At 42.0% G+C, this 18,091-nt stretch overlaps 1 protein-coding gene across 1 annotated transcript; it reads right to left on the bottom strand.

The window, feature by feature from the left end:
* Positions 1–2,221: 2,221 nt before the first annotated feature.
* stk40 (serine/threonine kinase 40) lies at positions 2,222–16,418 on the bottom strand. Its single transcript, XM_029505312.1, has 11 exons — positions 16,154–16,418; positions 12,542–12,668; positions 11,974–12,059; positions 11,162–11,305; positions 9,870–10,094; positions 9,562–9,614; positions 6,157–6,272; positions 4,637–4,781; positions 4,184–4,303; positions 3,887–3,971; positions 2,222–3,637 (listed from the first exon to the last, which is right to left on the bottom strand). Exons 2-11 carry the CDS (start codon positions 12,657–12,659, stop codon positions 3,419–3,421), a joined length of 1,311 nt encoding a protein of 436 aa, XP_029361172.1. The 5' UTR covers positions 12,660–12,668; positions 16,154–16,418; the 3' UTR covers positions 2,222–3,418.
* Between the last annotated feature and the right edge of the window lie 1,673 nt (positions 16,419–18,091).

Raw genomic sequence — 18,091 nt, 5'->3', positions numbered from 1 at the left:
TCTGATGAAGTAGAAAAATATGTTTTTTATACAAACGCCTTTTCATCTGTACAATTACGCAGTTTTCTGTATGTAGATGCCCATGTCCGAACAAAGCAGCTTACAACACATTATCCCATCGGGTTTAAACTACACCACATTTCATATCCTACACTAAGTTTCCAGTTGAAAGAGTCAGTAATATATTGATTATATAAACTGGTGAATTAACTTTAGGGGCCAGGGCAAAAACACAAAATAAAACCAAGAAAAACTGAATTTTGAAAAGTAATTTCTCTGGGGCGGGGGGGGCGGGGTTATATTCAGCTTGTCCATTCATTGCTCTGGCACACTCGTAAATTCAAAATCATGCAAAAAAGTCACATGTTTTACAGCGAGTTTGACCTCACACTAGTTCCATGCTTTTGAGTCCACATTGCAGTCTACCAATACAACTCTGTAACAAACATCGAATGTGGTACAATGCACTAGCTAGAAAGTGAAACACTTTTTGATTAAGATGGGCAAGGGGGGGCCAATAACAACATATACATCAAGGGTCTACTGAACCTCTACTTAATATTCTGTAGTTGGGCATCGTGGAAGATGGCATTAAGACATTTCCAGGGAAGATCACTTAATGTCAGCATTCAGCAATGGTTACAGCGTTCATGAAACACCCTTCTCTGATGAACAACCTACACTACTACAATACTGCTGTATACCCATGGAATTCACATTGAGGTGGGTGAAAGCCGACAGCTCTCTTTACATATTATTTTGGCCTCCAGAGGCGGTGGTTGACGGCCAACGTGGCCTATAATGCACATCAATTGGTATGTGTTGAAACAAGAGTTGGTATCTGACTGGGTAAAACCACGTACAATATGACCAGCAGTCATGATGGTAGATTATTCACATACTGACCAGAGTGCTGCCTTGACTGAAGGATAGAGGGGTGATGAAGGGGGGAAAAACAAAAAACAAAAAAACAATAAAAATAAAAAAAAAAAACAACTGCAAAAACCCTAGCAGGAATCAAGCTAACATGCAAGTATCATTTTGTATTCTGTAAAAAATATAACTATGCAAAAGTCAGTCTCGTTATTAGTGTAGCTTAAATTGACCACAGACTCTGTGGCAAAGTGGCAAGAGAAAACGATTTAGGGAGCCAAAAAGAAAACCTTAAATGCTACTCGATTAATGTGGCTGGATCAAAATTGTTGAAGTAGAGCCAATGGTGGATCTGACAACACTTCTTAAAGCTGAGAGAGCAAAGAGATTTGGGGCCTGTTTCACTGACAGACGTTCCACGCAGTCTTACTCTAAGAAACTTTAGAGACATTTTCATTTAAAAAGAAGCTTTGTGACCGAGTATGATCAGTGTATGTGATACAAGCCCCAAGGGTTTTCAGGGGGAGTAGGAGTCTACATTAGTGAATAAATAAATCAACATGAAATTACAAGGAAAAAAGAAAACAAAGACAATTGAAAATATTCCAGAGCCTATGTTCATGCAATCAGATTGAATATAAATAGGAAGAAACATAGAGAGCCTAAAGCAGGTACCAATACCAAAGGCAAGATTGCAGTGTACAGATGCCTAACAGTCACTGGTTAGTAGCTTTGCCACAGTTTGAAGAAACACTTTGATAAAAGAGAAAAATGCACCAACTGCCAAGAGGTCCCAGCAACTAAACTTACACCCTACGAGTATGTATTTTCACTTCTCTGTGAAATATTACAGTATCGATCGCCAGTCACCAGCTATTCTCTCAGAGAGCCTAAGAAGTTAGATAATACAAGCATGTACACGTTGAACTGGTGAGAGGGCTTCAGAATGGCAATAGATATGTGATATTTTCAAATCTTAAGAAAGCATTTAGGACCATCGCTAAAAGACTTAGTCAAGTCCCATCTTTGCAAAGCCCGCTCTGGTTTTCACAGTGTATGCCACTGAGGCAGGCCAGATAACAGAACACAAAGTTCTGAAGGGTAGCTTCAAGGGTCTGAGAGTGTCAGAGGTGAACAGCTCAACAGCTCTGCCGACTCTTATTTTGCCTGGCCCGGAGAAACACACATGCACACTCATGGATACTGCAGACATGTCGAAGCACAGAATGACATCACATTCATACTGAAAAAAAAAAAAACAAAAACAAAAAACACTTGTCCCGTGATCTGTGTTGATAAAGAGAAACAAGGAAGTTGGAATACCTGGAAGCCATTTGATTCTGAATGAGGCTGTGGGTATCAGTTTCCTTGGCTAAGATAATTTTAAGACTTTTTTTTTTTTTTGGCAATAGAAACATGACAGAGCCCAGTCTTCACTATAATGGCACTGAGGAAGCGTTACCATTAATATACCTTGGCAGGGAGGATCCTACAGTTGTTCCCATTCAGTTCTTGGCATTGTGACTTCCAGGTACCTCACACTAGCTGCCTAGATGCTAAAAATAGATTTCCACAGGGGTGAGCAAAAGCAGGAGACAATGCATTCTGTCAATATCAAAGAGTACTTGTACTTTGATATTCAATATCTTCAAAGCAAGGGTAGGGATAAAATGCTACTTATTATGGTAAATATGATAAAAAGCTTATTCAGATTTCTTGAAACCACTGAAGAAGTTTCAAAGCATTATCACTGACAGAAAACATTAATGCTTTATGTCACTGGTGGCATCGCGACTCCTTTGTTACAATCCCTTGTCTCAGAACAGTGAGCATGGTTTACCAACAGAGAAGAGAGACAGAGAGGTAGATTGATTTGAAGTCAGAGTTACAGACAGGAGCGGTCTGGATCACTTTCGAAATAGGAAAAAAAAAGGAGATAGGAACAGGAGGGACTGAGAGGAGGAGGGTGGAATGGAGGTATAGAGGTGATGGCTGTGATCAGGTAATCATAATTGAGGCAATACCTCTAACCACTGGGAGGAGAAAGGGTTGCTACATGATCCTGGTCCTGTATTGCTCAGGGGATCCAGACTTGATGGGTAAAGTGTTACAGTAAGGGGATTTCAAAGGAGGAGGAATATGGGGTTAAATAGTCTTTTTAAACACTTGAGGCAGAGCCTTGTGTTAGCCCCATGTGTGACTGTGCCATCAGGTTTATTGCACAGTGAGATCTGACTGTGAGTGACCTGAGGGCAAAGAACCTTTGGTTCAGATCTTCCTCCAGGCCTTTCCATATTTCACCAGGTGATCCAGACATGAAGGGTGAAGTTCTGAGCTGGCAGATAGTTCTAGTGCCTTCCTCATGACTGCTCCACCTAGGTTGCCCAAAGTCCACCTATGAATTGGGCCATCTATACCTTGGTTCGGGCTGAGGCCCATGTATGCATGTTCAGCTTTGGGGCTTTTCCTCCTCCAACCTCTCTGGACTCTGCAGGTCTCTTTATTCCCTTGGAAGACAAGAGAGGCTGGAAAGGCTGATCGGGGATTACTTTCGGAGGAAACGTTGTGCCAGGATGGCAGCATCTAGTGGGCTAACAGGCTGGGCATCGTGGCCCAGACGCCTTACAGGTGGGATGTTTCCAAACTGACGTTTGGTGAGAAAGCTCTTAGCCTCGTGGATAGTGTTCTTTTCTTCAGCCAACAACAGCTGCTGGCGCATGTAGTTCTCAAACTCATACTGTGAAGATTCTTCTATCACCTTGGCCTGAGCAGAAAAAAAATAAAATAATAATGTTAAATGTGGCACAGCATCTGGACTGAACGCAAAACTAATCTCAGTATACTTGGGGAAGAAAAAAAAAAAAAAAAATAAGTAAGTAAGTAAGTAAGTAAGTAAGTAAGTAAGTAAATAAATAAAGGGGTGCATCATTGCTTTTCTATGCTGTACATAATTGTATCTGGCTGTTACCCAATGTTACTTCTAGGTGAAAATGAAAGATAAAATTTAATTTACCTCTTGCAGATGTTCTGGGTGATTGATCTGGTCATCAATATCTGGCACCACCTGCAGAGGGCCACTCATTGATGAAACGGTTTGCCTGTCATCAGGAACACAGTAATGATGATGATAAACGTCAGTCAGCTTTTGGCCAATAGCAGTTACTTTTGTAGACAGTGTCCATACAGCTCAAGTGAAAAAAAAAAAAAAAAATTAAATCATAAATGTGAGACCAACTGGCAGCAACTAGGACGTATTCCACACTTGTAGACAACAATAATTTTCCTATATACCAGCAGGGGGTGCAATTACCATGAGGCAATGATGGCACTAAGAGACTCCAGCACTTCGCCTGCAGTCAGCCTCTGCTGAGGGTCCAGTACCAGCAGCTTTCGAATTAGGCACACTGTGTTCTCAGATACACGACCATCTCTGTGAAAAGGTAGGGGGGACAGTTTTGAGAAAAATGTAATTATTGTAAGTCACAAGGTTTATTCTGCTAGTACATAACTGAACATGAAGTTTTGATCGCTTCCCAGAAAAGCTCTGTGTTGTACTGTATTTTTCAGATATTTTTATATGAAGGAATAAACAGAATAAATGTTACAGTACAAACTGTGTGCTATGATAGGACTGTTGTGAAAGAAATTTCTATTAGAGTGACTAGATCCACCACGTGTTAAAGAGGACTCATTCTATCTAAGAACGATTTCTTATTTGCCACTGTGGCCTGAAAAAAGGCAAGGCCTCTGAACAGGTACTCACTCTGGGATAGAGTACTCGGCAGCCTTGATCTTGCGGAAGAGCTCCTGAGGTATGCTGTCATAAAAGGGGAACTGGCCATACAACATGGTGAACAGCACCACACCAAGAGCCCACATGTCACTGGGTTTACCACGATACGGCCGTCCTGCAGACAGAGGATTGGGATATGTGTTTGACAGCAAAAATAAAAAAAAAAGATTGTTTAGTTAATAAGCAGATAAACAATAGGAGGTTGAAAATCAACTATTGATTAAGTGCAATGACAGTTTTTTTCCCTGTATGACTCAGAGGGATCAACCCAAATTCAATTCTTGTCATCAAGCAGTAATGATTGACAAGATGAGCAAACACAAACGACTATTACATTATTCTTCCAAGAAATTTCCAGAGCGCTGCCAACTTTTAAAATTGGTGAGCTGTTTTTCATGAGTTTAGAGGTAAATAAACTGGAGCTGGAGAGGAGGGTGGAGCATCATGGCTGTGCATGACCATAGGCAGTGTTGATACAGCCAGGCAGGCAACAGCAAAAGCAGCAGGCAATTCTGTTAAAGCTTGTGACACACACACACACACACACACACACACACACACACAGCCAGGCAGGCAGGGGATGGGAGGGGAAGGGGATGGATGGGAGTAGTTTCCCTCCAGTGAGTCATCAGTGTGTGAGTCACCGAAGCTCTGTTTAATTGTGTGCCTGTCACGTTATGCTGATATAAACGCCTGGGTTTTATCTGCAGATTGTGTGGCTAGAGGTGAACGATTTCTGTTTGAAAATTTTCTCAATTCTGTCAAGGATGTTGCTCTTCAAACAGTGGAAGTTGATAAAAGTGCATCTTCAAACATCAACTTGATTAGTGTGTCACGCTCAGGTTTTCACATGTGCAATGACAAATGAGCATTGTAAAGTTGAACAACAACGCTTGGTTTTCTCTTTTTTAGACAGTGATTCACACAAAGAGGAAAAGTAGCCTCCTCTGCAGTCACATACCACCAGAAAATGCATCATCACCATGATAACACAAACAAAGACAGAAAGAAAAGGGCTATTCCTGGCTTTTGTCAGTCCAGGATTGCAACATAGGCTCTTTCATGTTGCCTAATAACCGGAAAATCAAACATAAGACTGACTACTAAACGTTACGCAATCTCAGAGTCCCATCTGGACAGATGTCAATAGGAGCCACTCAACCAATTACAATGATCTTTTGGAAAATGCATGCAACACTTTTGTCTCACTTGTAGTTAATTCACAATTTATTTCACTTTTAGCAGTTGACAGGGGCAAATCTTAGGCAGTCAATAAGGTTTTCATAACTGTACACAGAGGGTCAATGGCTAAAGGGGGGGAAAAAAAAAAAAAGTAGGTGCAACTGTTGATAATAGCATGATAAAGCACCCCCGCCTGGACAAGGGCTTCACAAAGAAGATTTCAGCCACCTTCAGAGTCGTTAAAAACCACCTTGTTTGTTCTTAAAAAAACGAAATGTTTGCCAATATGTTAAACAACATTCACTCACCACTTAATACATCAGGGCTGATATAGGCTGGACTTCCTCTCTGGTCTTTGAGCAGGTCATCCTCACTCACCAGGTGCTTTCCCAGGCAGAAATTGGTAATAGTGATTCGGTGTGTCCTGCAAGGACAAACATTTATACAGGGCTGATCAACACCCGAATCTGCACCAGTAATCAGTTTTGAAACAAATAATCAACCAAGCATTTCTAATAAAACACCACACCCAAGGATTCATTTTCACTCAATTGAACCAGGAAACATATGAGCAAAAAAAGTCTTACTCATCAGGACAACATCTAAGTTTAGAATGTAAAACACAATGCATTTCTTCATGTGTTACGGGTGTTTCTTTGGCTGCATAACATTTTTACAATTTTTTGAAAAATGTTCTTGATTCAGGGGGTCCACATCCCCCTTCTGTGTTTGTGCACCTTCATATTAAAACCCCAATTAAACTCTTATGACTCGATAGTTTCTATCTTAATGTATCTAATAGTTTCTATAAACTCAGTTTGTTATCAACATCATCATTGTAGCTTTTGAGATTAGGTCCACTCCAGACACATTGGTGCTTCTAAATCTGAGGATATCCAAATGCTTTTTCCAGCAATGATTATTAATCTGGTATCTGTGGAAACAATGTTGCATTGTGAATTGTTCATCATTTACCTTGAGTCATCAAGGTAAAATTGCTTCTGTCAAAGTGAAATCTCATATCAAAGCAGAAAGACTATGGGCTGTTCAATATCATGGTTCTTTTTAAAGAGGAAAAAAAAAGCTGCACTTTGACAAACATATGAGTCAACCTGTGGCTTGGGATAATTGTCCTTATGACTAAGCGTGCCTGTGATGGGCTGGCAGACAAATATATAAAAGCTCAATAACATTTCAAATATGTACACAAAATGCACAACTTTGAGAGCACCCACACAATCACACCAATGCTGAACATGCACACACGAAAATGGACTCAAAAGCCCATGCGCACACTGAAGCAGCCATGGTCTAGAGCCTGGGTCTTCTCTAGATCACACTTCTCACCCACATCCGCTTTCTGAAAAGCATGAGGTCAACAGCTTCCCCTATTCTCTCTCACTTTCACACCCTGCTGCAGCACGCACACACAAACACACACACCATTACTGTGTCTGGAGCCAATTCCGGTCATACACTCAATTTTCCAATCTCAATCTTGCTTTAGAACATTTAGTCCACATAATTTCCATCTACTTATGTGATTCAGCTGCTTCACCAGTCTTTGTGATAAAAGTCCAACCATATAAAGACATTTTTATCTGCAAAAGGATGGGCCAGAAAAACAGTGTGATGCTTCAAGGACCCTCAACATAAAAGCTTTCTTTATGGATGAGTCTGTGCTTTTGTCTGCATACATCACGACCCAGGTTTCTATTCTTGCACCGGAGATTGGGTAAATGAAATTGCATATTTGCCTCGTGAGGCAAGGGTCCCTGGGGACTAAAGAGAGACCACAATATTGCTGCTCCCTGGTCATGTGACTCCGGGTAAGTCAGGAAACCAGAAACCCAATGCAATGACTTCTCCTACCTCCCCACAACATTTTGCTGAAAATACACCAGCTGATGAGAAATGAGGTTAAACGCAGGGCAACCTCTACATAGACCTTTAAAAAAACTAAACAAAAAACCCAAAAAAGCCAAAACATAATTTCCCAGAACTGATCATTTCGAGTATTTTACTAAAGCTTGCACCTACAACTACAATTGTCTTAAGGTTGTTGCATCCTGGCTACTGCTTGTTCAATGTCATTACTATGTTTAAGAAAGACTCTTTTTCAGTGGTATCAATTTTCACACCTTGTGCTTCTAATACCTAGATTAAAACTGATACAAACTGACAGGAGTGTAAATGCAAAAAACTTAATGTTAATGTATGGGTATGTTGCCTTTGAAATGCAACAAAAGCTGACATCCATCGCCTATGTCCCTGCTGATTGATTTATGACATCCTGCTTTCATGACAGCTGGCTCTGCAAGAGGAAATCGCATTATTCTTGCATAAACTGCTGAGCTAGTTGATGGCATCGCAGCATTTCCCAGAGTGATGACGAGTGGTGAGGAGAGGGGATTTTGTGGATCAGTCTACCTCTAAATTGTCCATGTCTTTTCCATACTGACTGTACAGTCATACACAAAAAGGGTGGAGTGCCAGAGGAAACATGCAAGCAAAGTATGATGCATAAAAGAGAAGGTAAAAGTGAAAAGAAAAAAGGGGATATGACAAATGGAACAAAACAAAGAACAGAGGCAGGAAAGAGATTTGAACAAAAAAGAAAATAGAGAACAAGAACAGTAGAGGGTGAATAAATGATGAAAATGTGTGTGCACGTATATGTATGTGTGTTGTGACGAGCTCTGTGGGGTGAGTCAGCTCTGAGCTATGGGGCCTTTGGCAGGCCTCGCCTTTGTCTCCAGCTGGGACGGAGTGTTCTGCTTGTCTACAGCTCTCCCCACCACTCTCCTCCCCTGGCCAAAACACTCTCCTGTTTCATTACTGCCACTGCTGCAGGTGCTGGTGGGGACAGTGGGCACTGGTGCCTGACATGCAGACTGATGTGACATCTAAAAGTACATAATCAGACAGGCAAATCATGTACAAGAAAGTGAGTAGTCTGTGGGATGACTATGATTCCACTCACTTATGTGTGATGCAAGAATATGACATGTTTGGATGTCAAGGTATCTGGAAGCAGGCGTGTTACACATGTCCTTCCAAATTAAATGACCAGCAATTCGGGATTATTTAAGTCTCTAGGAATGGTCCTCACTGTTCAGAAGAAACTTTCCATAAGATTAGTCCATTCTAAAGGGCAAAAATAGATTGAGATTTTACTCCTAAAGATATGCACACCTTACCACCACTCTGTGCAGACTGTATTTGGATAGGCCATTACAGATGAGTAGTTTCCCACCCTGAACTGCAGCAATGTGGCCTCAGGTGCACCCGGTAAAGTCCTGCATGATTCAACATTACACAAACTCACACCCCTAATTCCCTCCAACCCCAAACATTTCCAATGAGAACAAAGCAGTGGCATACTCTATGTTCGCTTTTGAGCCGCAGTCTACATCACCTTCTGCTTCCAAAAATCCAGCTGCGAACCACCAGGCACAGATCCAGAGACATGTCCTGGAAGTTTAGACTGCAGGTCTCACTCTTGGTCTGAGAATGTGACCCCTCTTAAAGCCGAGTTTAAAGCTGAATGCACACTGGACACAGGCTCCTGGGGCTTGCTGAAGCCTCTCACACACACAAACCTACACAATGATTTACTGGAAGGCTAAAATGACATGACCCAGTATAATGAGAGAGGACTTTAGCCAACCAGATGAGTGACAAGTCAAAACAGTGAATAAGCTCTATCTTACCGTTTGTTCAGCACCATGTTGCCCAGCTTGAGGTCTCTGTGCACTATGTTTTTCTGTAGGCAGGAAAAGGGAGAGATAAATTGTTTAGTTGTATCTTTCCTGGTGAATCATCTGTATCAAAAACATCAGTTTGTTTCTGGGAGTGGCACCTGAACATGGGAGATGAGTAATTGGGAAGGATGCGTTATCAGTAAACAGTAAAAAAGTAGTTTCAGTTTCAAATGTGCTTAATAATGAAAGTGGAAAGTATGCAGTAATTGATTATACAGCATGATGGTGAAGTCTGCAGAGCACTAACCTAGACTCACCTTATGTAAGGCATCCACCACACGCACCACATCGTAGAAGATGACGATGGCCTCACGCTCGCTTAATCGCTTCTCCTTTATGACATAATGCTGGAGGTTTATTAGATCTGCTGTCTTGTCACTGAAGTCATGAGCACATAGGCAGTCCAGCACAAGGCAGATCCGTTTCTTCATTTTGCGCACTTTATTGGCCTCCATTTCCTCCACTATTTCGTAGGCTCGATCCTGGGAATACAATAATCAAGAGAATGTGAGAAATGATCTTAATTTCAAGGGTGTACTTTGTTTGCAAGTGCAGACAGTTGTTGATGCATTTCTACCAGTGTCCATCCAATATAAGTTAAGTGATCCCTGAATGCATCAAACAACGAATTCCTGTACTGTACTGTGTGATAAAGCTGAATCATTCATCTTAAAAAAGGCGTAGATTAAAAAAAAAAAACAAACAAACAACAACAACTATCATTCAGAATACTGCATGTAGCCGATGTGACTAAGACACATCTACTCATCTACATTAGGTGGTGGAGCGTGAATAACAAAGGTCATTCTTCTTCTAACTCAAGACTTAGCAGAGTCACCACTTCTTATTGATTTCTGTATCAGGTTGTCAGTTTTTTTTTTTAGATGCAGTCAGCACCTCTGAAAGCATACATTATTAACTGGTTCCCTCGGTGGAGATGCACTATAATAATCCAATCAATATTGCAGACCTAAATGAATCAGAGTGCATGGCTCAATGCTTCTATTCTGAGAACACCGGGAGAACAAGCAGGATGTGAAAGAGAGACAAAGAAGGAAGACAGACAGACAGAGGGAGAAGGAAGGCAGATGGAACAATAACAAAGTTAGAGGAGGAGGCAGATGGGAAGACAGGTGAGGGAGGGGAGGCTCACTGTGAATGGATGGGGCTGTGAATAGAAAACTGCAGATAAATGTTGCTATTAATGTTACTCCCACTTCTCTATTGAAACAAGCCTGATAAGGAATATACATGCAGCTGGCTGGACTAATGACTGATACGCTTACATCTGCCATTACAGCGCTGAAAAGAACATGCTGCTACTTGTGCTTGAACGGTGACACCATGTTATAAACTGAAATGAACAGATACTTCCTCATGGTTATGTAGGTCTTTAAAGCAATCTCAATAATGTAAAGTCCTTGCCTACACAATGCAGAGTGATGCATTAAAAAACTAACAAACAAAAAAAAAAAAAAAAATGAAATTACTGATTTCCCCCAATCACATACATGGCCCCCAACTCAATTGCTAAACATCTGCAGTTTACCTGGAAGAGGCCATGGTGGTGGACGACCCCATCCTGGTTGTGCAGAAGAGAAAGAAGGGAGTACTCTGTGTGTAGCAGCATCTTCCCCTGCCTCTCTTCCTGAGTCTCACCAGCAGGGTCCACTCGCTCCTCCAGTGTCAGGATCTGCCATAATCACACACAAGAACAGACTGAACATTATAGGTCACAAGACAAGAGCTTGTACAGGATCAAACAGCAGCAAGAGAGATTTAACTATTTAGTATATAGCTAATCTTCAGTCCTTACAGTAAAGCTTTTAATGACTTAAGACATGACATTGAGTTATATTGTCAAGAATTTAAAATCTGTACAGTGGTGACAGCAAAGCAGGACTAAGGACTTCAAACAGTGGCTCATCTTCTAATGTGAAGTAAACAAGCTACGCAGCAGACACTGAGGCGCTGTAGCCACTGGGATGAGGGGAGGGTCACAGACTGGTTCACTACAAGGTCGTGGGGATTAAAAGTTGACATTCCAGGTGGGGCGTTACCTTCCTCCCTTCCTTGCACCCCCCCCTCAATCTTCTACTAGTCTTCTAACAGACATTGGATAGCCCCTATAAACAGAGTTTCTGGCTGTGGTTTTGTTGTTTGCATCAGACTGAAAAGGGGGGCCATAAAGTGAATACCATCAAAGTGGGGGTCAAAGGTTCAGATGTCAACTGGAACGTCATAGCCATGTTTTGAAAGACATGTTCAAATTTGTATTTAAATTGTGCTTACTGTGCTCAATGTGTTAGCAAGAGATAGAGATGCATAAAAAAAAAAATCTGCCAACCCTAACAGACTTACTTTGAGCTGATAGAAGTCATCGGTGCCGTCCTTTCTGGCCAGACACTGCACTATGCTGGGCACTGGTGAGTTGCCCAAACGAGGCCCTGCAAGGATAAGAAAAAGAACAGCTGCATGACCAAAAGGCAGGCTGTATGCCAGAGTGTGTGCTCTCACTGCAACTCATTAAAGGCTGCATGTGCATGTACCCATTAACACCCCTAGTGTAATGTTTTCTTTGGCACTCTGCATTGCATATAGTGGAAGAGTTGTGTAGTCGACAACATGAAAGACAGAGCATGGGAGAGAAATACATTTTCCAGAGGGAGGAAATAACCCCACTCAAGCAGAGATTCAGACCTTTCTGACCGATGTCATGGGGATCAGCAAAATTCTTCACATTCTTGTCCCAGGCGTGCATATACACAGACACCCCACGACTCTCTCACACACATACATGTTCAAGAAATCACTGAATGGTAGGTGCTCATAACACTTAAATACATACAACAGCTAGATACAATATCAGCCACATAAACTACCATTTCCATGCTTTTGGGACTTGGGCAAATTCCAGAAGCTTCCTTACCAAGGATGAAGGGGCCTGCTCTCTTGGCATTACTGCCGGATATCCCAGGACACTGCAGCTTGCTGGTCCTGCCTGATGACTCTCCAGCCCCCCTCTCAGACGAGCGCCGCTTAGACATGCTGGAGCTCTATGGGGGAATAAATCAGATTAGCGCACAGGATAAAGACAGTCAAGGTAAAGGGTAAGTGCATACATGTGACAGTAAGGAAGCAAACTCTCTCTCTCTCTCTCTCTGATGCCAAAATTAATGTAATGATTTGCAACCAAACAATGGTTTTATAAATAGCCTGTTTAAAAGACCTCACCAGACTTCAACAGTAGCCTTGCAGGCTGGAAGAGAGTACACTGATTAGTGAACAGAAGTGAGAGGGGTAAACTTCAGGGCAGCTCCTCCCAGCCTATTTTAAATATCCCTCCCACACATTTACCAACACCTCAGTGTGAATGTGAGGCCATTACAGCTCCATTCAGAGTGATGGCTGCTGGTGTCATCGGTAACACCTCAGATTCAATCTCCAATGGAAATGCGATTGTGCCACAATCTGCAATTTAAATGGTTGACGCTTTCATTTAATTGTATTGTATAAACACAAAATTCTTTAAACAGAGGCCTATTTAATTTGAATCTCAGCAGCGAACCGCATATCCATCTTAAGCTTTTCCTGCTGCAGTTGACACGAGTTTAGAAAATCCTTCCGCTCTTAATCTGTTTTATCTGAAAATCTGTACAACCAGCTTATCTATGTAGACCTTCCTCTAAAAGGACATGCATGTGTGAAAAGTCCATAACACACATGCAAAAAAAAAAAAAAAAAAAAAGCCAACCCCTTACACAATAATAAGGAACTAGATTTACATGCCAGAAGAACCAGTGACACGATGTGACACATCATCATTACATGAACTACTTTAACCGCCACGGTAGAGCTACCTCCCAGAACTCAGAGAAAGCAAGCAGTATGCCTTGTTTACTGATACCAAGTTGCTATGTGATGAGATCTCATGTGTTTTTGGTGACAAGGAAGTAGTCCCTTACACTAAGAGAGAGGATTCATACTACTGTCATCCCGAGTCTCCATTGGACAGAAATGCTTAACTGTTAACAGGTTTTAACGCTTGAAATATGGCATGGCAACTAAAGAAAATAAATAAATAATAAAAAACAGATTAAAAAGAATACTTCATCGAACTTAGGTGCACATGAAATACAGCACAAGCACAGAAAAGATGTTGTTCACTGATAGCAGTGGTGTGCATATTTTAACTGACTACACTAGAGAAGTGACTCAGAGTAAAAAAATCCAAAGCACTGCAAAACTGCAAAATAATATACACAGCCAGTCTTGCAAGTGAGACAAACTGGAGAAAAGTAGTTTTTCTAATGAATAAGACCATCTTCCTGTTTCTAAACTAATCATGCACTACTCGCCAGTTGGCATTTTTGGGCAGAGAGGAGACAGGACAGTTGGCAGTCAGTATGGGCTGGTATGAATTCTCACTTCCATGAGGCTTTTTGTGATCCCAGACAGCAGACAGTGTCATCATCATGTCTCTCGCCCATCTGTCTCTATCTCCACTAGTCATCACCCACTGAGTCTGATGAGCTGAGGTTTTCTGAGAGCATTTATGGCGCAAGCCAGAGTGACACCAAGTCACACTGCAAATAGTAAGAGAGCATCTTTCTCTTGAGTATGCAAACAGGAGAATAATCAACGACTGCAAAACATTAGTATCCTGGGGAAGATTTTTTTTTTTCATCCAGTGGCCAATGCTGCTGGCAGAATCAACAATGTACATAGTGCTTCCAGTACTGCCAAATAAATGTGTTTTCAATTGCTGTTTGAATGGTTTGAAAAAGGCAGAGGCAAATGAGTAGAAGAAGGGAAAGATCACATTTGTTGCCATTTCCCAATATTGTAACAAAGTTATCTGTAAATGTATTGATTACGCATATCCTTTATCTACAGTCATAATAGTCCATAATACTCAATAGATAGAAACAAACAAACAACAACGTATCATTTCATGCACCTTGGACATTAAACAATGAAGTGAGTCAGGAACATAAACTGCTTCGCAATACACAGCATATGGACCCAAGGCTATTCATCTACCTACTAAACACCAGCTGAAGTGCTGTAGAGCCAATCCCCAGCACATCTGAAAAGCAAAGGTCAATGCAACCAACTAATGCACACTGACCTAAATGACATCAGCACAATGACAGCACCCAGCTATCTTTTTCTGACACTGCTGCGCCTCTCTGCACAGACAGTGATCTGGCAAGGAAGACTATGTCTAACTGCCTCTGACTGTACCAGAGGGAGGACAAGAACAGATACAGCCTCTGAATCATATCACACAAAAGGAGGAGAGACACACTGCCGGTGCCCACGGGAAATGTGGGCTCCTTAAATAGTATCAGAACAAAACAACCACGTAGGTGTCTCAAGTTCCACCCACCCAGACTCCAAGCCACTTGTCTGGCTCTGCAAGCACAACTTAATTGCAAAATAAAGATGGTCCAAAAAAAAAATAAAAAAGACAAAAAATAAAAGTACCCTTAAGATGATAGCACACTAATAATTGGATTAAAAAGTAAAGCTGACAAGATGTATGATCCAAATCAATAGTTCCACAAATGGATCTGACAGAGAGGTGAATCAGCTCGAAGGCCGGACACGCTTCAATGCTGCCGCTCGACTGAAATGTCAATCAATCAACGAAAGCTCCCGTCCAGGCTACAAACAGCAGCAGCTGTTGGCCATCGCAGTAACAACGCCCTTGACCCCCACAACGACGCCGAGGAGGACACAAGGTCGGGCTGCAGATCGCCCGACGAAAGTGATTACAAATTCACACGCAGCCTGTCAAAGCGGTGTTTTGGTGCCATTTTGCGACCACGGGATCTGGACGCCGCTCGGCTCCGGCGGCCGGGAGGGGAGACGAGCCGAGACGAGCCGAGCCGAGCCGCGGAGTGAAACGCTGACGTTTCCCCTTTTCAACTTGGACAAAACCACTCGACGAGCTGCTAATGAATAACCAGAGCAGCTTGTAGGCAACGATAACAATAATAATTGCAACTTAAATAACCCAGGACGAAAAAAAAGAAGAAGAAAGAAACACCATTTAAACCGCTTTACACGGCGTGCGTTTCTGTACACAGTGGCCATTTAAATGAACGCTAACGTATACATTTACGACTCCCCCCCCCCCCTCCAGACATATAAATTAAAAACAGTGACAAAACCTCACTCGGTTGGTTAGGCACATATTCAAACTTCGTAGGGCAAAAAAAGCGGACTGAATGCCTCGGCTACACTGCCGGCCACACAAAGGGACACACAACACAACAAGGAGTTGGGCTTTCGGTGCAAACTACAGAGAGCGGAGTCGCTAGCTTAGGTTAGGGACACTTCGTCGTGTTAAAGAGGTTTTTTAACGTGAGAGCACCGAGGAAGGGGACGTCAGATGACGTTGGGCTAAAAGAAAAAAAAAAAAAACAAAAGCTACAGAGCAGCCGCGAGGCCATTTAAACACAAAGTAGGCAACATTACAGCTGGCTAGCCGCGCCGGAGAGCTAGGTAGCAACGCAGTCGTCGCCGTGCTTACCTCGAGTCAAAACCGCCGGGTAAAGTCTGCCTTGTCCCCTCACAACATGGGCATTTCTCTGCGGGAGGTGAGGGAGGTAGGGGGTAAAACGCTGCGGTGGATGTGCCCGGGGTCGGGAGGAGGGGAGGGGGGGGAGAGGGAGGGAGGGAGGGAAGCTTGTCGCTTTGAAAACCAGAGAGACCGCAGAGAGGGTTGGTTTTCGGGTTTGTTTTAGCTTCTGTTACCGAAAGAAGCGAACTGAGGAGAAGCCTCCGCTCGTCGCTGATCGCATCTTTCCACAGCGACAGCGCCACCTGACAACGGAAATGACGCACACGGCCCGTTTGATTGACAGCCGCGATCGACCAATAGAAGCGCCCGCCGCCCCCCCCCCCCCCACACTTTTTTTTTTCAGTAAGCTGCGGCGCACTGATGATGAAATTCTTTGGACGACGAAAGTTGGTAAATGAAAAGAGCATTACATCATTAGTACTGGAAATATGTTGGCCTTCCAAATAAAGTATGTTGTGCATGCAAGTGTCAGCGTGGATATAATACCGTAGGTAATGATTAGGTAATAATTTAGGTAATAATTTGCCGGTGAAACAACTGTCATCAAATGATAAAATAGCATTATATTGAAAAACAACACCATCTTCTTTCATCTTAAGAGCTACAGATAAAAAATGCTTTTTTTTCACTCAACAAGGAAACTTAATCAGTCATTAAGAAACTTCAATTAAAAAGCATAGATAATGATCACAAGCATAAACAACAATAACACATTAAGTCTATTCAGAGAAACCTTGAAATTTCTCTATTCATAATGGTATTGTGGACGCTGAGAGTGGTGAATACTACTTTGCTTTATACAGGGCTCGACTGTAGTTAATTTTAATTAGCTACACATTGCTCTTCATTTTGGTTAACCATATGACTCAGTGAAACCGTATGTCACTGTGTGAATTGCCCGATAAATGTTTACGATATTCAATATTTTTGAATCTTGAAACTGTAATTGGTTCAGATGTTATTGCAAACAAAACCAAGAATACAACTCAGCAAATACATTCCTCCCTCATTTACTCAGCAAGTATGGTTTTGAATAACATCAACATTTAATAAAGCCCACCTGTGTTCTTAATTTTGGTTTCCCAAGTCTCATTGACCTTAAATTCTACCCACAGCTACCAGTTTCAGATCAGTGGGCAGGTGTCATAGATGCAGAGGGTAAATGGCAGAGGGTTATTCAAGTTGCACTAGTCTTCCTGTCTTGACTCAACGCAGCATATGCCTTTGGCCACATGAAATATTTGCCAGCCTGTGGCTTTACAGTGTCCTGCCCACAGATTTTAAAGAGGAAACTGGAAACTGAATCATAATTCAAAATGCAAGCTCGGCAAGAGAAGCATGTTTTAGAGCCTCTCTTGGCCTATTCAGGGAAACTTTGGTTGACTGGACTAGAGGGACTTTCATGGCTTTGTTTAAAACAGCAAGCGTTGCAATATTTGTTCAAAAAACAAACAAAACATAACAACCCAACTTTTACTCATGGTCTTAGATCATTGTGTCATATAACTAAGATGCCTAAACTGATTTTTTAAAATTAATGGAATAAATAGGCAATTTTTCAAAACTTGGTTGCAAAAGATTGATTTATTTGGAGTTTGGCTGCCTTCGGTGCAGTTTTGCAGGATGACTGACATGATTTCTGGTTTCTGTTTGTTTTGCAGCTTGGCTGTATCCTCAAGGCACCTTGTCTCGCTTGCTTTTCCTTTGCCAAGATTATTGGGAAGACCTCACTAGAATCCTCCTCCCCTAGATCAATTCAGAGAAATGTCTTGGCATGTTTTGCCTGCATGGTATGCACCATGTCTGTGTGTGGTTGAGTGGGGGAGTCCAGACTATCAGTCTCACTTTGACTTGCAAGCAGATTTCACAAAAATATCCTGTCTACAC

Source organism: Echeneis naucrates, chromosome 6 (genome assembly GCF_900963305.1).
Source record: "Echeneis naucrates chromosome 6, fEcheNa1.1, whole genome shotgun sequence".
Lineage (NCBI taxonomy): Eukaryota > Metazoa > Chordata > Actinopteri > Carangiformes > Echeneidae > Echeneis > Echeneis naucrates.
Note: the sequence above shows the minus strand (reverse complement) of the source record. Positions and strands in the feature narration are given on the sequence as shown.